At 43.3% G+C, this 22,467-nt stretch overlaps 1 protein-coding gene across 2 annotated transcripts in view; it reads left to right on the top strand.

Moving 5' to 3' along the window:
• PTDSS1 (phosphatidylserine synthase 1) overlaps positions 1-22,467 on the top strand; it is a 60,207-nt gene that overhangs the window by 22,775 nt on the left and 14,965 nt on the right. For both annotated transcript variants that reach the window (XM_088442710.1, XM_088442709.1), the window contains exons 3-10: positions 556-600; positions 7,273-7,397; positions 8,044-8,202; positions 11,391-11,542; positions 12,961-13,102; positions 14,017-14,129; positions 15,637-15,702; positions 19,816-19,915. In XM_088442710.1, the coding sequence (XP_088298836.1) occupies positions 556-600; positions 7,273-7,397; positions 8,044-8,202; positions 11,391-11,542; positions 12,961-13,102; positions 14,017-14,129; positions 15,637-15,702; positions 19,816-19,915 (902 nt within the window). The remainder of the gene's footprint in view (positions 1-555; positions 601-7,272; positions 7,398-8,043; positions 8,203-11,390; positions 11,543-12,960; positions 13,103-14,016; positions 14,130-15,636; positions 15,703-19,815; positions 19,916-22,467) is intronic.

Genomic DNA, 22,467 nt, shown 5'->3' with positions numbered 1-22,467 from the left:
GATTTTCATTAAGGGAAGGAACATTTTTCATTCATCGTTCAAAAAATCGTTCACTTATTCGAAGGAAAATTGTTCACTAACAAAATCGTTACGTGTGTATGCAGCATTAAGGATTACCTTAATAATTCATGAGCAACTTTTTTTTTTTCTTTGCCCCGGGACAGTTATTATTTCACTTGTTGCTACAAAGACAAAATCCTCCAAACATGGCCTGTTGCAGATACTTGAGGACTGGTGTTTAGAGACCCAGCTCTGGAGAATAGTACATAGAGATTGCAGGGAAAATATTCTTAAGTGCTAGGTTAATATATCATGTGGATTTAATTGGCTACTTTAAAGGGTCATTTAAACGTGTAATTGATGCGAGAATCAGCCTATCCTTGGGTTCGGAAATGTCCCTGTAGAGTCCTTCATTGGACATTCGGATTATTAAGTCACAGGGTAAAATAGTGGTTTTATAAAGTATTTTAGGTGTAAAGGCCACTGAAGCTTGCAAACCTCTCTAGCTTCTCATTATTGTAGTACATTTTTCATGTTTGTTTCTTTTTTGTACAGGCCCCTTCACAAGGCCGCACCCTGCTCTGTGGAGGATGGTTTTTGGTAAGTGAAAACTGTTGCTTGTTTTATTCCATGATCCATTTGTGGCCTCAAGCTCCACTTCTCTGCATGTATAAACCATTCATTGTTTCCAGCAATGACATCCGGATCCATTGTCCATGGCTCAACAGTGTTCTTGGTAGATGGTCTAGGTCAGGGGTAGCCCACCTCGGTCCTCGTGAGCTACCAACAGTAAACTTTTTCCAGACCACCTAGCAGGTGCACAGGTGTATTCATTACGAGCTAACACATTTGAAAAGATCCACAGGTGGAGCTAATTATATCTCTTGTGATTCTGTGAGGAGACCTGCAAAACATGCACCGTTGGTAGCTCTTGATGACCAGGGTTGGCTACCACTGGTCTAGGTGAACTCCTAAATGAGGAAGACATTGATCAAGGCTTGCCAGGCTGTAATTGTCTGTCTCTAGCTCCTAGGAACCTCACAACACTGTGTATAATCGTAATCCTCTGATGACTGATTCTGGATGACTCTGCTGCTTTTGGTTTTCAAAATGAGATCTGCATCACATGATCTGAGGCTTATGTGGTTTGTGGCTTCATTGCACCATAAGCCTCAGTTTTTATATTTATTTTATATGCTCTATATGTTTAGACCACCAGGCATTCAGTTGTGACAGAAGAGATCTATCTATTTTTATTTCTTCAGGGTCCATAGGGCTCCACAGGGAGACCTTGGGGTGTAGGTGCTGGTTGAGTATTGGGCACCGAACAGTTAAAGCTTTGCTTCCAGGATGCAACGGACCTTCCCCCTATATCCTGACCCCGAACCAGAGGCACTTCAGTTTCGTTGGTGATTGGCCGGAGTCTGGTCACCATTATAACAATGGGCTGCTTCAGCAGGCCAAAAGCTTTCATTTTTATGATTTTCTTTATTTTAAATTTATTCTTCTGTGCCGGCAGCAGCAGACTGTCCGCAAGACGTCTGTGCTGCTGCTCCATCACCCCTCCAGGCGCCCCGACGCCAGCTCCTCCTGGTGCTCTCGGCGGGCTTCCCGAGGACCTTGCTAGCCAGCCCCGCAGACAGACCGCAGCCCAGTTTCTATGGGGACAGGTAAGGCGGGTCATCGCTGCGTTGGCCCGCAGTTGGGCAGTCTTACCACCGGTCTCGGGACAGACCGGAGGTGCTGAGGGTGAACACTGGCTCCAACCACGTGATCCAGTAGACCTCCAGGTTACATATGGAGAGAGAATCCAGCTTCCTGGTGGTTAACAATTAGCATGGGGAGGCCCGCTTTCCTTATTATAGCGGCCCCTCACCTCAGCTTAGGGCGCCATTCCTCTGAGGTCTATCTTTTCTGAGCTGCTCTCCTCCTCCGACCACGCCCCCTCGGAGGTCTCCGCCGGCCATCTTCTACAGGCTTAGCCACAGCTCTCTCAGGGAAAAGCAGGGTCTGGTCCCCCTACAATCCCTCTCCCCCCTACAATCCCTCTCCCTGCATTATAGCCTACCAGCCTTTAAGGACTGAGTAGTTGATTGTAGTCCATATTGCAGTTATGTGTATTTCTGCATTGTATGTGACTTATGCTAGCGCTATCTGTCTTTATAGTCTCTCTATACTGTCAGCATATATCTTTCCCTTTTTTCTCATCTTTGTCCTAATATACTGGTGTATTCAGGGTTTTCTGTACCTCACATTTCTTGTATTTGTGAAGGTTGTCACATACAGTTAGTTACTGCACTGTACCATATTTTGTGCTGCGCGCTCCTGCAGCTTGCACAAGCATAAGACAGGATCAGTATACTGCATTCCCACTTGTATATCACATACCTAGTGGTTGCATATTACTCAGGGCCATATTGTGTGCTATACTACTCTGCAGGTATGTCTGACAAAGGCAAGAGTAGCAAGCAAGCAGCTGCACCCATACTGCTCTCATGCAAATTATGTAATGCAGGCTTAAATGAGGAGGATTTAATACAGGATGGGCTATGTGCTTAGGGCCTGATTCAGAGTTAGGAATAGAGAGAGAGATAGCACTTATCTGTGTAACTGGACAAACCATGTTGCAATGCAAGGGGTGTAAATACATACATTTTTTTTTTTTTTTGCACGTAGGGTAAATACTGGCTGCTTTTACATGTAGCCCACAAATACTGCACAGCTTTATTATTACTCTACAATTTAGATGTCAGTTTGGACACGTCCCTCCCAAATCTAAATCTCTCTGCACATTTTAAATCTGCCCCACCTGCGGTGCAGCATGGTTTCACCAAGATTAGTTGAGAGAGATATCTCTCTCTATTCTCAAGTCTGAATCAGGCACTTATACCCCACCAGGCCCATCAGAGCCCCCTGGGCTTCCTTTTCTCAGGTGCTGGCCACTATTGCGGACCACCTAGCAGTCCCGGATGTAATTCCTCCCTTGGGGTTGCCACAACAGGTACAAGCAATACAGGTACCTCCTCTGCCTCCCCCCCATGGGTAGACTTACTCACTAACTCAGTACAAAGTCTGGCAGCTACCTCCTACAGCCTTTCAAAATATGTTGCAAGGTGAGAAGCGGGGGGTTATAGTTGCAGTCCCGCTATCACAGCGAGGGAACGGTGGTTATTCTACTCTTTCTAGTTCAGAAGCCAAATGGGTCTCATTGGCCTATCCTCAACCTCAGAACCCTGAACAAGTTCATCAGGGTACTCAGGTTCAGGATGGAAACCCTACGCTCTATTATCCTAGCTTTGAAGCCTGGGGACTTTATGGTGTCTCTGGATATTCAGTACGCTTACCTACATGTACCGATAGCGCTCTCTCATCAGCGATATCTCCAGTTTGCTATACTACAGCAACACTTCAAATTTCAGGCTCTTCCCTTTAGACTGTCTACAGCTCCACGGGTGTTTACCAAGATTATGGCTATCATGGCGGCCCACCTGCGTGGTCAGGGGGTCCGGCTGCTACCACACCTGGACAACATCTTGCTCTTAGCAAGCTCCCCAGAGGTGCTTCAACGCCATCTTCAGGTAACCATTGCCTTCCTACAAAAGCACGGCTAATTAATCAACTGGAAGAAATCCTCCCTGAATCCTTCACAAAGGGAGCTCTTTTGGATTTTCTGGATCAGAGAATCTTCCTCACAGCAGACAAGATCTCCACACTGCAAATACGTGTGCGCAGGTTCCTATGCAGTCGCCGAGTGTCAGTCCACTCAGCAATGCAAGTTCTAGGATCCATGGTATCCACCTTCGACATGGTGGAGTACGCTCAGTTCCACTCCAGGCCAATACAACAGCTAATGCTGTCCAGGTGGAACGGGTTGCCCCATCGGATCAAGGCTCAAATGATGGTTCTCTCTCCAGAGGTTCGTCTGTCCCTCTCCTGGTGACTACAGACGTCCCATTTAACTAAAGGTTGCCCCTTTTGGATCCCGGATTTTGTACTCCTTACAACGGACGCCAGTCTACGGGGCTGGGGCGCAGTGACCGGTCAACACTCCTTCCAGGGATGTTGGACATCAGCCGAGTCGACCTTGACAATCAATGTTTTGGAACTCCGAGCCATCTAAAAAGCCCTCACTCTAGCTCAGGACATTCTTCAGGGCAAGCCGGTACAAGTGCAGTCTGACAACGCCACAGCAGAGGTCTAAATCAATCACCAAGGAGGCACTCGAAGTTGGTCAGCAATGATAGAAGTGTCAAGCATTCTCACATGGGCCGAAGGTCACCTCCCTGCCATCTCCGCAGTGTTCATTCCGGGAGTTCTAAACTGGGCAGTGGATTTCCTCAGCCGTCACGACGTGCATGCCGGAGAGTGGTTTCTCCACCCAGAAGTGTTTCAACTCCTAGTGGACAAATGGGGCCTACCAGAGGTGGACCTCATGGCTTCCAGACATAATTACAAACTGCCAGTGTACGGGTCCAGAACAAGGGACACCGAGGCACCCTTAGTAGACGCCTTATCAGGGAAGTGGACCTTCCATCTGGCGTACCTATTCCTTCCAGTCTCCTTTCTTCCTTGAGTTCTTTGGAAGTTCAAACAAGACGGAGGCACTGTCCTGCTGGTGGCCCCAGCATGGCCCAAACTGCATTGGTACTCAGATCTTCGGAGCCTCTCCATAGACGCACTGTCTAAGCGGCTTGTTGTCTCAGGGTCCTTGTCTTCACCCGGACCTGGGTCGTCTGTCTTTGACAGCATGGCTCTTGAGACATCTCTCCTGAGGTATAAAGGGTTTTCTCGCTCTGTGGTTAAGGCTATGCTCAGAGCGTGTAAGCCAGCCTCTGCCAGGATTTACCATAGTGTGTGGCATACCTGCTTCCAATGGTGTGATGCTAAAAGCTATGACCCTCATGTGTTTTGGGTCTCTAGAGTTCTGGCCTTCCTCCAAGCTGGATCGGATCTTGGATTCCGCCCTACTTTGCTGAAGGTACATGTCTCTTCTCTGTCCATTTGGTTCCAGCGTAGAATTGCTTCACTGCCGGATGTCCACACCTTCCTGCAAGGTGTACTCTGCATACAACCTCCCTTTGTCCCACCTGTGGTTCCGTGGGATTTGTTAGTGGTTCTTCAGGCCTTACAGGGCACTCCGTTTGAACCTTTGGAATCTGTGGATCTCTAGTGGCTCACAGCGAAGACTTTTTCTTCTGGCTATGGCGTCCGCCCAAAGGGTATCTGATTTAGGGGCGCTGTCATGTCTCTCCCCATTTCTAATCTTCATTCAGGACAGGGCTGTTCTTCGGACTCGCCCTGGTTTCCTTCCCAAAGTGGTTACTCGTTTCCATATTAATGAGGAAATCGTAGTCCCGGCCTTCCAATCGCCAGACCTCTCGGTAGGTGAGGCCTCCTTGTATGTGGTCTGTGCTTTCAGGATCTACGTGGACTGTGCCAGTTCTCTGAGGAATACAGACTCCCTATTTGTGCACTATGGATTTCACAAGAAGGGTTGGCCAGCCAATAAACAGACATTGGCTAGATGGTTTCGCATGACTATCTCTCAGGCTTACACACAGGCAGGCCTTCCTGTACCAGCTACTGTCACTTCTAACTCCACTAGCTCTGTGGGTCCCTTGTGGGCAGCTCGACGTGTCGCGTCAGCTGAACAGCTTTGTAAGGCAGTCACGTGGTCTTCTGTTCACACCTTTCTTAAGGTGCGTATACACTACATGAGAGAGCAATGACTGTACGATTACAACGTTGTTGTAATCGATCAATCGTTCATCGTCCTGTGCAGTGGATAATGTACCCACACTGATCGATATCGATATATAATCTGACAATCTCATCAGGTTGGCCTGCATGTATAGGCGATGACAAATGCCGACAACGACCAGCGGGAGCACACATCACTGGTCGTTGCCGGCATAATTACTGCACGATTAATCAGCGATTGAACGTTAACGATGTTGTAATCGCTCAATCGCTCGTTTCTCTAGTGTAGTGGATACACGCCTTTAGGTTCTATGCCTTCGATACATTTTGCCTCTCAGGATGCTTCATTTGGACGCTGGATTCTCCTCTCCGATCAGGAGTGTCCCCACCCTTGAACAACTGCTTTGGGACATCCCCAAGGTCTCCCTGTGGAACCCAATGGACCCTGAAGAAGAAAATGAGTGTTATGGTAAAACTTACCTTCGTTAACTCTTTCTTCGAAGTCCATAGGGTCCACAGAACACCCGCACTGACGCAAATAGCTTCTATGGGCTATGTTTCCGGGTCACCTGTTTCCCGTCTCCTTCTGTGTGAGAATGTGATTCTTGTGTGTACCAGTCTCCCTTCTCTCCACTCCTCCTCTGGCCTTAGGCTTGTCACGAACTGAAGTGGCTCAGGGGTGGGGGCATAGGGGGAAGGACCGTATTATTCTGGGAGCAAAGCTTTAACTGTTCGGAGCCCGGTCCGAAACCACCACCTACACCCCAAGGTCTCCCTGTGGACCCTATGGACTTCGAAGAAAAAGAATTAATGAAGGTAAGTTTTACCATAACTCTCATTATATAAATCAATGTGGTTTAGCTGTTACAGATTAATTTCAACTAACTGCAGGTTGTTGATTAGGGAGGGATCAATTAATTGCGATGGTCGCAGAATGTTGGGCGAAGACATCTTCTGGCCAGTAACAACACTCCACATAGTGGTGCGCAGGAAAGTTAGCGATGTTTGGGCACCGTATTGTGACGTACACAGCCGAACATCACAGCATTTCATTTAATTAAAATCACAAGTCACAATTTACATTTGATTCTTTTTTTTTTTATATTTTAAATTGCATAAATTAGCTTGTGTTTTGCAGATTTTCACCCCTTTTATCTGTCCATTTTTTTTAATTGACATGTTGCATTTGCTGCACATATAATCCCTGCCTTCGCAGTATTTAGCGGGCGCTGTGCTTTATTCTAAACTTGTTTACTCAGAGGCATGTGACTGATAACAAACCTCACTAAAGCTGGGTACACATTAGACGATCGGTCGTTCTGATCTGCCGTATCGGAAGACCTATCGGGTGCATCATTTAGTCTGTACGGACGACTGCGTCCGGTGGTCGTTCATCGCACCTTCTGATCTGCATGCAGTATGTATTTCACCATATTACCTGTGTATCCTATCATTTCGTTTTAACTTGCTACAATAGTGTGTTTTTCATACATACTTGTATTCCTCCCATTCTGCTTGTAAACCTGCAGCGCCGTATACTACTAATTGCTATTTGTCTGTTGTTGTTTCCAGGCCTCAGTGTCCTCTACTTCCTGTTCTTAGTATTCCTGCTCTTCCTGAGCTTTGAGCAGGTGAAAGCGGTCATGTACTGGCTGGATCCAAACCTTCGTTACGCGACGAGAGAAGCTGATATTATGGTAGGGATCCATTAAGATCTTTTTGCTCTTTGAGACGGTAAAACGCTTTACCATTTACGTTATTTTGGCTCACTGCAATGAATAGATGGTTCCTGGTCAAGCACTGTCCCACAACTGGGGTTGGCCTTTAAATTCAGTCTTTAGTTGGATGGAGGCTGCAAACCAATCAACCGCCAGGTTACATTTGCTGTAGTTATTATAAAAGCTCTTTCTCGCTCTAAGGCTGGCTGTGAAGCAGAATTATATGGCATGTCTATGAAACGGATGTAGTCTAGAGCAGTGATCCCCAACCTCGGTCCTCAAAGTTCACTAACAGTCCTGGTTTTAGTGATATCCATGCTTAAGAACAGATGGTTAAATCAAAATAACTAAGGTACTAATTAAGTCACCTGTGCACAACTATGGCTATCCTTAAAACCTGGACTGTTAGTGTGCCTTGAGGACCGTGGTTGGGAACCCCTGGTCTAGAGGACAGGGTAGGGATCAGCGATGCTATTTTTAGTATACAGAAAATAAACGCTCAACTATGGCAAAACGCTGCTGACCTCAGAATTGGGACCTGAAAGTTGCTGCTAATTCATAAGTGGTTCTTGATGCTTCCATGAAATGAAGTTTGATTCCTCCTCTTTAATCCTCGTTCATACAGGAGTATGCAGTTAATTGCCATGTCATCACCTGGGAGCGGATACTCAGTCATTTTGACATCTTTGCATTTGGCCATTTCTGGGGTTGGTCGATGAAGGCCTTACTGATCCGTAGCTATGGCCTGTGCTGGACGATTAGCATCACTTGGGAACTGACTGAGGTATGTGTACGATTGAGTAGCCCTCCCCTCTCTTAAGCCCCCCATTCACAGCTTAGTCACCGGAATGTGTGATGCAAAACTGAGTCATGTGACAGACACAGTTCGTTTTCCAAACTAGGGATCTGTTCTCCTCTAAACACAATTTATGTAGTTTCTTTCTTCTGTAATTCTGCAGAGGACAAGCACACCATTTTTTTTGGTTTTTTAATATTATTTGTTTTCCCATATAGGATTGGAAGATGTGGGCAAACACTGACACCTTCTGCAGAGCTAAAACTATTATTATTAGAGGTTCCTACCTAAAATGCCCCCTTTATTACCCTAGCTTTTTCTTCGGCCCATGGGCACTGTTATTTGCAAACGAACAATCGGCACTGCCCACTGATCTACCTATAGAGCACTGCAGTGATAGGTCGGCAGCACCATGCTTATCTAGCAGTGTAAGGTGTCTGCCGCACCGATGCCTCTTCTCTCCGCCACAACTATCTCTGGTACATTTTGAAAGCGTTTATCCACCGTGTATTACACATAATGAAAAATAAATGCACTCTGTCAGAGTATTGTCTATAACCGATATGCACATCTGTCAGTATTATCTATCACAAGCTCTTTGTATGAGCCTTCTAGTTCTCCTATAGCATATACACAATTTTCTACATGTTCTAGTCAACCCAAATGTCGTCCTGGTATTAAGTCATTGACTCTTAGTAGCATAACCGTTCAGGTTTGATGGGTCCATCAGGTTCAGAGAGACACGGGAACAAAACTGCGTGACGGCTTCAGAAGTGGGGAAAAGATTGACTCTAAAAATAGCAAATTAATAATTATCCTTGATCAGTCACGCCATAATCACTAATTTCAGCTCCATGTCCAGTTTCTTGTAGCCATACATCCAATACACTTTTACATTATGTTCGAGAATTTGCTGTCACTACCTTCTGTGATGAGGAATTCCACAGTTTAACCACCTTTTACAGCAAAGAATCCTTCCTGTGCTCATGGGGAATCTTCTCTATGGCAGTTTAGGATCTCTTGTATTTGGTACGAAAAATAAGTTAGACACATCTTTTACTACCAAGGTCTCTCCAGTGATATTCCATGTATTAGTAAGTAGCATAGTTATCACCACAGCTTATCGGCATTAACATGTCATCTGCACGTCCATGGACCAGTTTACCATTTTGTCTCAGCCTTAGTGTAGCAAAGTTACTGTCCTGCTCTGTATTGATGAGCATTCATAGCTTGGGGCCATCAGTATATATGTACCAGGTCTGCTGCAAGCGTTCATAAAAAGAGGACTGATAAGGAGCGGGTCCAATACTGATACAGGTGTTACACCACTAATAACTTATCTTCTATCTCACCTGATGTACAGGACCCCTCTCCACCACACACACACTCACTGTTACATTATGTACCAGATTATTATGTGGAGTGGTATCGTACACACATCATAATTGCATTAGCAGTATCCGCTTAAAACTTACCAGCTCATAACAGCTAATCATATTTGTAAAGCCGGGCATACGGTACATTATGCAACTATCAGCCCAATCACCGGATTGGCCCGATAATCACATTACATGTTTCCACGACCGATAATCGATGATTGAACGGTCAAGCAGAAAATATCCTCCAATGTGCCCTACTGATCTGATCATTGGTCGGCTGCTTCTGGCAGGCAATGTGGTGCCCCACGTTTGCCCTGTTCCTTCACAGGGGAGGACCAGGGAAATGTCTCTGCCCCAGGGAAGGAAAGTAGATATTGGGGCCATATACACTGCGGCATATCTCACAGTGTATGGCCTCGTTATCTGATGGGTTTCAGGCTGTTCGATAAAATGTCTGTCGGTCTGATAGACATTTTATTCGACAGTGTATGACCAGCAATTGGGGCTACCCTGCCTACAGTGATGAAAGATATTGGGATGGGAGGGGGGTGACAAAAATGAAAGACAGAAAGGAGGTAGGGAAAAGGGGCAACAGAGACAAAGCAGGGGGTGTCATTGTGTGGTGGGGGGACAGAAATGGGAAGGTGGGGGAAGACACCAGTTATCACTTGGGGCTGACCACCCCCTCGTGTCGCGTCCCCAATACCCTCTGACTCCTGCCACCCACCCAAAGGGAGGAGAGGGGACAGAGATCAGAGGGAGAAGTATGGGAGGTGGTGTCAGAGATGAGACTGGATAGGGAGGGTGACCGAGATAACAGGGAGGGACGTAGGTGGAAAAGACACGTGTGTAGTCTCGCTACTTAGCGACTTGGCATGTTACATGTCAGAAATACTAGTAATAGATACACGTAAATGTAGGGGCGATTTGACGTTTCTGAATTGTGTGTGTGATCTGATCTTATTGTTACGCGATGTCCGTGATTATCAATGCGGCCGTAGCACAAAATTCAGGGCGAATTGAATTTGCCCCAAAGTGTAAAAGGTTCTCTGAACAATGTCTATGCAAAGATGTGAACATTGATTCTCCCTCCCTTTACTGTCTTCTATACGCCGTCCTCCAAAGTTAATAGTAAAACTATATTTAGGTAAAAACAAAAAATATCTTTCCTGTCTGCTACTAAAATCCTGCGCAGCCCCCGGTCCCTTCTCCCCCAGCTCTCAGCTGCTTGTGATTAGAATGCAGGCTGTGCCGCGCTGCTTGCTAGCTGGGTCAGTAAGAATGCTAATCAGCATAATTAGCATTATCCGTGACAAACTCTCTGTAGCGCCATGTCCCTTATACCTGCAAACTACACTTGTTTTGAAACTGTCATAAAATAATGGCTGATAACACATGTTATATTCTGATCCACAATGGCAATAGCACTTACCAGGGACATGTGCAAGCTTCCAGTCTGTGCCAGATGCCTGTGACTTTGCTGTAGGGGCCAAGGGATTTATTTACTAAATATGTGTTTTGTTTTGTTTTTTTTTTTCTTTAAACAGCTGATTCTTTGCAGCTTTGAGGGCTGGTTTTAAAAGGGCAATAGAAACACACGGAAATCTGATTTTGTGTGTAGTACTACTGCCCATTTAAATCCAGCCCTCACAGCTGCAGAGAATTGGCCATTTTGAAAAAACAAAAACAACCTCTAGTAAATATACCCCGCAAGCCTTTTTTTTTGTTTGTTTTTTGTGTGTGTGTGTGTGTGTGTGTAATCTGTTTCCTTTTTTTTTTTTTTTTTTTTTTTTTCAGCTGTTTTTTATGCATCTTCTACCAAACTTTGCCGAGTGCTGGTGGGACCAAGTTATTCTGGACATCCTGCTATGTAACGGAGGTGGCATATTTCTGGGTATGGTGGTCTGCCGCTTCCTGGAGATGCGGTCTTATCACTGGGCAAGCTTCAAGTAGGTTGATAAAGATGTAACAGGACAGCGCTTAATTTCTTGTCCTTAAGGCGCGTATCCACTAGACGAAAAAAACTTGCGATTAAACGATTCCGACATCGTTCTCATTCAATCGTTTATTAATCGTGCAGTAAAATGTCATCAACGGCCAGCGATGCGCGTTCCCGCTGGTCGATGTCGGCATTTGTCAACGCCTGAACATGCAGACTAACTTGTCGATTATCGTCAGGTTGGGCATGTGCGGGGATGTGGGAGAGTGCCTGCACTGAATGACGTATCGTTCAGTGTGGCCATATTATCCACTGCACAGGATGATGAACGATTGCACGGTTACAATGTTGAAATCATACAGTCGTTCCACTCTTGTGTAGTGGATACGCACCTTTAGACATAATATTTACCTTTATTTGCAGTTAGGTTTTATTGCTTGTTTGTTTATTTTTTTCTATTTTGAATTGACAATTTGTATAAAAGCAGCACCGGATAATTAACACTAGGTCCAGATTTTGTTCAGCTATAAAAAAAATAAATAACAATATATAAAGGATAAACAACCTATAAGGTAGTAGAAATGTATATGAGGGAAATGGGAGAAGAGGATCTTAGGACCAGGGTAATTTCACGATTAGTGCTGAATGAAGTAGGTTTTCTTTTTTTCATTTCCAGCTATTTTTATTTAATATTTTTCCAAAATATGCATTTCGGATGGGTACAGAAAGAAGAGAAGGAGAGCAAACTAAGGTTTAGAGAAGTAAACAGCAAGCCGTTCAAAATATACATTTACATTGTAATACAATAACAGGCAGCATCTGTATAACTCAGGCTATTGAGACAGAAGAAACGTGTGCTGGTAGAATTGCTGGTGAAGTTGTAGAGTAGCAGAGGGAAGGACATGATCCAGGTCAGCTCCCTCCCCATCCTTAGCAAATCCTGGTCCTGTTTCTGGAAACCGTAGGGATAGAAGTGTAAAAGAGCCAAGTATAGTTATCAGGCCTGGAAGTAGGTTTTATTTTCATTTTTATTTTTTTTACACCTTTTTAGTTAACTTATTCTGCAGAGAGAGTCTAGTTTCCCTGTCGTCATACATTCTTGCCATTTTGTTTGGATAATGAAAATGATATATCCTCCTCAGTGTATGGACGATTTAGTGTCCAGTTAGAGCACAGGTTCTCAAAATCCGTCCTCGAGACCCCAAACAGTGCATGTTTTCCAGGTGTATCCTCACAGAATCACAAGTGAAATAATTAGATCCACCTGTGCACCTGCCAGGAGCCTGGAAATTGTGAACTGTGTGGGGTCCTGAGGACCGAGTTTGAGAACCACTGAGTACTTGGTAGGCTATACAAGTCTTTGGAACAAAGTATCTAGGACATGGGAATGTTAAACTTGACTGAGGTTTGCCTCCTATCCTTATGCAGGGACATCCATACGACCACGGGGAAAATAAAGAGGGCGGTCCTGCAATTTACCCCGGCAAGTTGGATCTATGTGCGCTGGTTTGACCCCAAGTCCTCATTCCAAAGAGTGGCTGGAGTTTATCTTTTCATGATCATCTGGCAGGTAACCAGGAAAACATTCACTTATCAACCAATCACAAATGGCTGAGCCAAGAGCCAGGACCGGCCTATGTGAGGTGAACGTTAATGCTGTTGGGACTGCAGTGCTGTTAGGTTGAATGCAAAAGGGATAGGTGAGAGTGTAATTGCTGCAGTTATACGCACTGTGTCTAACAGGAATCAGGTGGTGTCCAGAAAGATACATAGGGAGGATTTAAATTAGGTGCAGTTATCTTGCACCCGCGAGTAAGTGCGGCTACATGCCGCACTTACGGTACCTTTGGATAAACAGATTTTGTTCACAGCCCCATAGGGCTGCGAGCAAAAAACGTGCGAGTCTGGCTTGAGTCCAAGCCGCAAGGGGGGTGAGTTCCGTTACAGTTGCTAATGATTTACACGCAATAGCAACAGCAAATATCCCCCCTCGCGCATGGTTGTGAGATAATCTAACCAAATTGAATTACCCCCAGTGTAGCAGTTTAAATCTAGTTTCCCATCTGCTGTTTAATTGCACGATCAAGTACGACTAAGTTCAAAAATGTACAATTAATTTCCATTCTATTTAGTGTTTCCTTCTGCAAATAGTTGCTTTGCCAGACTCGCTGCTTATATATTAATCAGTGCTGCAGTTTGCTCATTATCACACACTTTTTTTTTTTGCTTGTGTATGTGTGTCACCATTTCTGATTGGTGGTCTGCAAGTTACTTAATATAGGTCATTTGAATTCTGCGGCAGGGAATCGGATGTACTAAGACAGTGTGTGTCAGTCCGTAATTTACAAGGCAATAATAAAAGAAAAACACCAAGATATACAAATCCTTTTACTCTAGCTTGGGAAGGTTTTTTATTGAAGAGTGACTCTGCCTTCAGTCCAAAAGTGCTAAGTATTTTCATTGTCTCCTTGTTTCTTTCCTTAGCTGACCGAGCTCAATACATTCTTCTTAAAACACATCTTTGTATTCCAAGCAAGCCACGCTCTGAGCTGGTGCAGAATACTGTTTATCGGCATCATTACAGCACCGACTGTCAGGTACTGTCCTGAGACTTACAATATTCAGCTCCATTATAGTGACAGTATCTGCACTCCATGAAATGTAGCCCAGGCTCCATGTACTTTGTGTCATCCCGTTTGATCATGAAGAAAGGGAGATGAAGTTTCCATAGACAGTTTGTTCAGAATATTAATGAATCTTGAACACATCCATGCTGCCAGTCTGTTCATTCTGTTCAGCTGTGTTCCCTCTTATCAAGATGTGGCTTTTCGTTTTTAAGGTAGTTAAAAGGGCTTACCCTCACTAATTCATACAAAGATGCTATGGTTACTGTACAAATGTGTGCTTCTACAGCTTGTAGGGGTCACAGTATACACTGCTGTCTATGGAGAGATCTATTAGCAATTGCCATAGTGACATCTACAGGTTAACATCAGTACTACAATATATTAGGAATCATGCAGATGATCATAAATTGCATTTTATTCTAATGCCAAAGTTTGGTTAAATGTCATTTTTACATAACATCTATCAAGCTATACATTTCTCTTTTATTCACTTTATGGGACACTGCTAACCTTGGCGGTGTAGAATGTGCTGTGGCTGGAGTAAGCACACAAACTTATTTGCAGTCTGTCTCCTCCCCTCTCCACCCCTCCACCAATCAAAGATGCTTTCATATATTCTATTGTACAGGTTCTCACATTTCTCAAGTCTTGCCAACAGCGAATGTCTATAGAGGTTTTCACGTTTCTTATGTGTCACCAACAGCAATTGTATAGTAGAACTCAACACAGCTGGACATATTCATTGTACAAACTTTTTATGTACGTATTTTCTGTTGCGGAGGCCTAAGGATACATTGGTGCTGTGAAAGAAGTTTTAAACTTTTTAAAACAAAAAATACAATTACCCCTCAAAAAAGTAACCAGAGATTTATAAAACATAACTACAGAACTAGCTTTGAGTTAATAATAATCTCTAAAGCTGCTTTCATTGACCTCTTCATGGGACTGGAGATTTCCGGGTACAAATTCCACACGACATTGTAAATCTTGAGTAGAATCATGAAAAATGTACCAACAAATTAGAAAAATGGTGCTATGTGCCTAAATATGCCGTAACCCGTAGGGACCAATCACTTGTTACTATACCATTGTATAAACTGCACTCGCAAAAATGACACACGGGCCGAGTACATGGATCTTGTTACTATCTCGTTACTATACGTAAGTGTCCCCAAATCTGAGAAATCCTGCTCTCTGGGCCAAACCTCCACATCCAACTGGGCAGCATTACCGTGATCAGATGATAAATACATCCATGTTGTCACTGTCATCATCCAAATGCTTTGTACCCTCAGTCCTGATCTACATCTGATAAGTCACTAACCTGTGATCATTTGCACTATGGGTTTTCTGGCCAGCTTCTTGCCCATTTCATCACTTTGCATCATGTTATCACATGAACCTCTTATATTAAATACCACCGTTACACATACTGCATCATGTTGTGCTTAACGTCTCAACCTTCTGTATTTTATAGACAATACTACGCATATCTTACAGACACACAGTGTAAAAGAGTTGGCACACAGTGCTGGGTGTTCGGGTGAGTACATGATACATAATATGTAAGTCGCTTTATTCTATGTTACACAGTTCCAATTCTGTTGCTAAAATCTAGCTGTTCCAAGTGGCACTAAGGTGTAGCAGGGGCAAATTTTAGGGCAATAGTTTACTACAGTGGTTTTGTTCCCGCTTTGTCAGCTGATCTGCACCTTGTTTTTGCTGCTCCCTGGAAAAAGAATATGGCCAAATTGAATTAACCCCTTTGATCAGGGGCTGGTCTGAACCACTGTATTCTTGTGCAATTACATCTGCGTGTCTGGGTCGGTTGATAAGTCAACACAACCACCGATCAGATTTTCAACTGTTCCACCACAAATCTGAGAGGTTTTTGATAAAAATAGATCAGTTGATTTTCAGCTCCCCACACAGGTCAATGTTGGGTCTGTCTGCCAATTGTGCAACCAAAATGGCACTGGGTGTGGCCACCCTAAAGTGGGCCAGTGGCCTTTGCATAGCGGACGCAAACATTTTGCAGACTGAACTAATATTCATGCGATTGTAATCTACCAATGCATTAAGAGCTAGATCCTCATAAATATTAGTCAGGCTTCATGACTATTAGTCACGCTGTTCCTCAGCGATGTCACTGGTTTCTAGAAAATGACTTGGGTGTGAGCTTCTATGATCTAATGAGATCAAAATTTTACTTTTTGGCCTCCCAAAAACATGATCCCTACTGTCAAGCTTGTGGTGGGAGAATAACACTATAGGGATACTAATCTTCACATAATCACATGTTTTTCAAAACAGACCAATGGAGGGAGCGGGAGCTGGGCAAACCTAGGAGGAAAACCTGCTGAAGTCTGCAGGAGATGTAGAACTCAGCCCAGCAGCCAGCAAATATCACAATAGAGCAGTGATAGGCAACAAGCGGCCCTGCAGCTGCTGATGAACTACACAAACCAGCATGCCCTGTAACCGTTTTAGCATGGCCTAGTAGCAAAAATGTGGCAGGGCATGCTAGGATGTGCAGTTCTACAACAGCTGGGGGGTGCTTATTGCCCATCCGTGCAGTAGAGGGACATAGATCCCAGAAAACCACTGATCAGGAATTACTTAGCCCCATAGAGAATCTGTGTAAGCTGAAGATTTGCTGTTCATCAACGGTTCCGTCCTGTCTGATGGAACCCCAGCAGGTTTCTACAGAAGAATGACCAGAATATTGTTGTGTCCAGTTCTTTAAAGATGGGAGAGACGTACTCTCAGAGATTCACCAGCTGTGATGCCCGCTAAACGGCCCCTTCTAAGTACTAACATGAAGTTTTTTTTTTTTTTTTCAGTTAGTAGGTAAGAAAATTTTAATGTGAAAAATGCCAAAGGGGGCAAATACCTTTTGTTATAGCTATGGCGGCTCTTTCTTCTCCCAGGCATACTTCCAAATCTAGATGGCCAATGCTGGTTTAAGAGAAACAAGAATTAATAGCAATTAACTTTTTGCTCCTAGTCATTTATAAAAAGAAGCTAAAGAGAATGATTAGTGTTCTTGGCACAAATGAGCCCATGACTGTGTGTTACTGCCCTTCTCTGGCAGTGTATCGGGTAAATAAGTCCTGCTTATAATGACCATTTTATGCTGCATTCTTTACATACTGTAGACCAGCGGTTCTCAACTCTAGTAATCAAGTACCACCAACAGGTTATGTTTTCTGGATGTCTTGAATCATGCAATGGTGAGTTCATCTATTTTGCTGCGTCCGTAATTATCCCACCTGTTTCCACAGATAGAAATACTGAAAACATGACCTGTTGGGGGTGCTGGAGGACTAGCGTTGAGGATTACTACTGTAGACGATCCCCGTTAGTACGAAATCACAATGTGTGCGACTAAATATGTACCGAGAGTGACTACCCCTTACAGACGGGAAATTAGAATGTTAGTGTTTATCTCTGTTGTGTATAATAGACACTGCTGATAGAGATGTTGTACAACGGGGGCATTCAATATGTGGCCCGCCAGCTGCTGTGGAACTACACATCCTAGCATGCCCTGCCACAGTTTTAGCATGCCCTAATAGCAAAGCCATGGCAGGGCATGCTGGGATGTGTAGTTCAACAGTAGTTAGTGCGCCACATGTTGAATACCCCCTGTTGTACACCTGTAAATGTTGAGGAATGAATTTGCATTGCTCTTATTAGGAGAAGGAACGGCCAATGCATGGAGACTGTTTGGAACCACAGAGAACTATCCATACGATGCCCTCTATGGCACTACATTACCTCTTCTCTGGTCTCAAAGTTGTGCCAGTGATTTATTTGTCTATCCAGGTTGTTAGGTCTGTTATATGGGGTTCTTACTCAGTCCATTCCCTCTGTGCCAGGGAATAAATGGTGCTTCCTCAGACAAGGCTCTGATGTGCACGTTCAAAATCAGCAGCAATGGCCCTCATTCAGAGCCGGACGCTATTTGCGGTCGTTCGTTTAAAAACAAGGGGTGGCTATTCAAATGATCCGTACGCACATTGCAGTCTGTTCACACCTCTAAGTCTGAACGAACGAGCAAAACATACGCTCGTTTATTTGTTAAAAACGCCCCCTGGCCGCACGCATCCTACGTCATGTCCGCTATTTATTAGATTAATCGAGTACATCGACCAGCGTATGAACTGCTCGCTATTCTTGTGGTTGGTGTTTGCTACCACAAATTTGCGTGCAGTTCTGGCTATAAAATAACCCAGTGACGTGGTCAATGACGCTGCTGTTTTAAATATACACACCCATAAAACGCCCGTTTTGACCTTTAAGCACGCCTGCGTTCGGATCTCCACTCCCCATTTTCATGCACCTTCCCCTGTTACCACCCACATACGCCTCATTCTGTCACTCAAAATAGCAGGCACTCGCTATATAGCGTACAAAGGATTTTCGGCCGCACTGACTGGTTCGCGCATGCGTACTAAAAAGCGTACGCATGCGCAGATGTGCAAACATCGCTCGGAACGAGCGTACTGCCGCTAACGAGCGGCTCTGAATGAGGGCCAATGACGGTAACACCTGACCTTAAGGAAATATCCACTCAAACAGTCATTCATTCACCTCCCCACCAGGTGGCAGACCTTCAGTGTGAGTAAATGTCTTAACCGTTGGATTGTTGGATCCTCACCCTACGTAGATAATGTGGGGAGAGGCAAACAGTACGGGAAGTTGTTAATGCAGGGTTTACATCCAAAGCTTTGACCAATCCGTGCATGTTTTGGAAACAAAAGCAGCAAAGTTTAAATGTCCAATCTGCACACATGTTGATGCCGGAAAAGGATCCAGACATGATCACAGCTCTGGTAGTTGAAGGAGGGGGGTGTAATACAATACAAATACTATAGACATACTGTAGTAACAGAATTCCTTGGTAACCAGTGTATATATTAATACCAGTGAATACATACAGTATGGGTATAGTTATGGCAGATGTAGTGGGAAGGGATCAGACATTTAGTATGGAGTCACCCTCCCCGTACTCCAGGGATGGGGAACCTCAGGCCCTGGGGCCATATAAGGCCCGTGGAATCATTTGGTCTGGCCCTCTGAGCTTTTTTCTGCTAGCCTCGTCTGGCTAACAGGGTGCCTAGAATGGCAGCCAGAATCTATGTAGCAGTGCTGCCTGGGGCGTCCTTAGGATGCTTCAGACAGTCACACCGCTGCTCTTACCACTCCCCGGAGCATCCTCAGGATGATCCAGGCATTGCTGTAATCACCAGCAATTGTGGCCCTGCCCCCGTGAGACATCAAACAGAGGGGGCGTGGCCTGCACAGGGCCCGCGAATAATGTTACATATATCAAAATGGCCCTCGGCAGAAAAAAAGGTTCCCCACCCCTGCCTTACTCAATCACCGCAGGCTCCAATGCTCAGTGCTTTGAATGCAGCTTCACATTACTTTTGTCTCAGCATCTGTGTTTTATTTAATGCGGGAAACACCAGACACTATTATATTAATATTTATAAGGGCACCAAGTAATACGGAAAGTAAAAAAAAAAAAAAAAAAAAAAGATTTCCAGGGAAAAATACATCAAAACCTCATCTGAGGTGTAAAAATAAAAAAGTTGCTTTTGTAAATTATATTAAATCTTTTTTTTGTTTTCTGTATTTCCTTTAACAGTGCTATTGCCTTTCTTGAAGCATTAGTGTGTATAAAGTTCGGTCAGGATCTCTTCTCCAAAGCCCATATGCTATATGTGGTATTTTGGCTTCTCTGTGTGGTAAGTGACATTTGTATTAATTATTGCTTTCTCTTGAAAGCTTTCATGCACAAATGAAAATCTATACTTATGACACTTGGTAATTGCATGTTAGTGTTTTCCAACGTGTGTGAACATTTCCTAAGCCACATACTGTCAGGAGAGAGCTTGCTGGTGATTGGTGGAGGTACATCCATTGATCTAGTGAGGAGGAGATCCTGTGTGATCACTACTGTATGAAGCTTTACTGACCGTTCTGACATAGACCTACCTCTGTAGGTGCTTCTGCGGACTGCCCGTATGTTTATGAGGTCACTGACAGTCTGAAAGGGATGTCTAGAGAATATTGCTATTGTTAAAGACAGAAATGCAATGGAGCAATTATAATCCGCTCATAATACAAAGCAGACAATATACAAGCTAATGACCATTGCAAGCAAGCAATTCTGGTGACTTCCCCACAATGTGTCAATTACAATATTCCGTATCTTAATATAACACCGAAGTTATCCATTCAAATAAATACCTTTCTATAATTTGACAATTTATTACATTTTTCTTGACCGCTAATAACTTTATCTTCGTTCTGGCTATAAGATTTCTTGGCTTGGAATACAGGAAAGTCTCATAGCCAATGAACACTCTTGTCTGCCAGTGGTAATATTTCCTGATCGTTGTAATCAGTTACAGATCTTTGTCTATACCAGTCATAGATCTTGGCACTCCATAGACTATATCTGAGTATGTCAGAAACTGTGACCCCCTGACCCTAAATCTAGATCACTTCTGCTGTAAGGATTCCTGAAAAAGGGGTGACACTCATTATAATCACACCCTATTGATGAAACGTTACATATGGGCCACACATTTAAAGTAACTGTTACATCTCTTTTAGGACATTTCTTTATAGTTGCTCTTATTTGTACAATATCTATTTTATTGATGTCCTTCTGTATATATAAACAGTAAACTGGAATATCTGCGCTAATGAATAATTAGGAGAATTGATATAAGCAGATCACCACCAAGACAAGAATATGAAAAATATAAACAATTTAATATAATAAATTATTTGACCGGTCAAAATAGCAACAAACATAATACAATCATATACAATAATTAATCACCTACAATGATTGATAGCAAACTTTTATCGATCAAACGTTTAAAGGATTACTAATTAATCCCAAATTGATCTCATGCTATTACATGTTGAAGTTATAATTAGCAAAAGTCTGAATAAAATTAGACAGATCTGAAAAAATCGCTAGAGGAGGTGGATCAAAAATTGTAGAAAATGAATATATATAAAAAAAATTATATTTTAAAAAACAAATGTTATTCCACAGTGTCCGCATCTATGTGGTGTTAGAAAATCTTCAGTCTCACCCGGTAAGATCAGCTGTGTAATAGGAATCACGGGTAACTTGTATCCTCACTTACAATAGGCATGTCACATCCACAACGCACAATTCTGTTCACGCAAATAAATAGCTGTAAGTATTGGAGGAGGCTCCGGAGAGACGGAATATAAGCGGCTCCTTACTATTCAGTGTATCAATGTCAGTCCGGCCGCGTCTCAATCCTGCCTCAACTCCTGATTGCCGGCTGTTGTCCAGCGGGACCACGAATCTCACGTGCCGGTGAGGGGATGACAGGATCAAATAGTAGATGCCAATAAACACTTCAGATGGGTCCAAAGATAAGTTCACTGACGCGTTTCGCTCCGCAAATCTGGGGCTTTTTCAAAGTCACACTTTTATATATATATATATATATATATATATATATATATATATATATATTCATTTTCTACAATTTTTGATCCACCTCCTCTAGCGATTTTTTCAGATCTGTCTAATTTTATTCAGACTTTTGCTAATTATAACTTCAACATGTAATAGCATGAGATCAATTTGGGATTAATTAGTAATCCTTTAAACGTTTGATCGATAAAAGTTTGCTATCAATCATTGTAGGTGATTAATTATTGTATATGATTGTATTATGTTTGTTGCTATTTTGACCGGTCAAATTATTTATTATATTAAATTGTTTATATTTTTCATATTCTTGTCTTGGTGGTGATCTGCTTGTATCAATTCTCCTAATTATTCATTAGCGCAGATAACCAGTTTACTGTTTATACTTTGGTACACCTGGTCGCCAGGTGTAATTTAGTGTGCTACCACAGGCACACTGTCTGTATCTGCTGCTCTAATTAGAATATTCACTCATATAGATGGTTATTTATTAACCTATAATTTATGTGGCTTGTGGTTTAATAATCTATATTAGCGCTAAGAATTTGATCATTGGTTTGTTGTCTATCCTTCTGTATATATGGCGGAGAGCTGAATGCAGTGTTCTAGCTGAGGTCTCATCAATGTCTTTCTGCTAATAAGTTCTCTTCCTAAATGACCTAACACCCGGCTGACTGTTATGTTGTTACGTTACCTGTGAAATAATGACTCCTAGGTCCATTTCCTCCTTGGTAGTTGCATTTTTGCACAATTATCTATATTTAATCTTTGGTAACCTTAGACCACACATTTTTGTATTTCAGACATAAA

This window comes from Taudactylus pleione, unplaced genomic scaffold, assembly GCF_031769625.1.
Source record: "Taudactylus pleione unplaced genomic scaffold, aTauple2 ptg000314l, whole genome shotgun sequence".
Lineage (NCBI taxonomy): Eukaryota > Metazoa > Chordata > Amphibia > Anura > Myobatrachidae > Taudactylus > Taudactylus pleione.
Note: the sequence above shows the minus strand (reverse complement) of the source record. Positions and strands in the feature narration are given on the sequence as shown.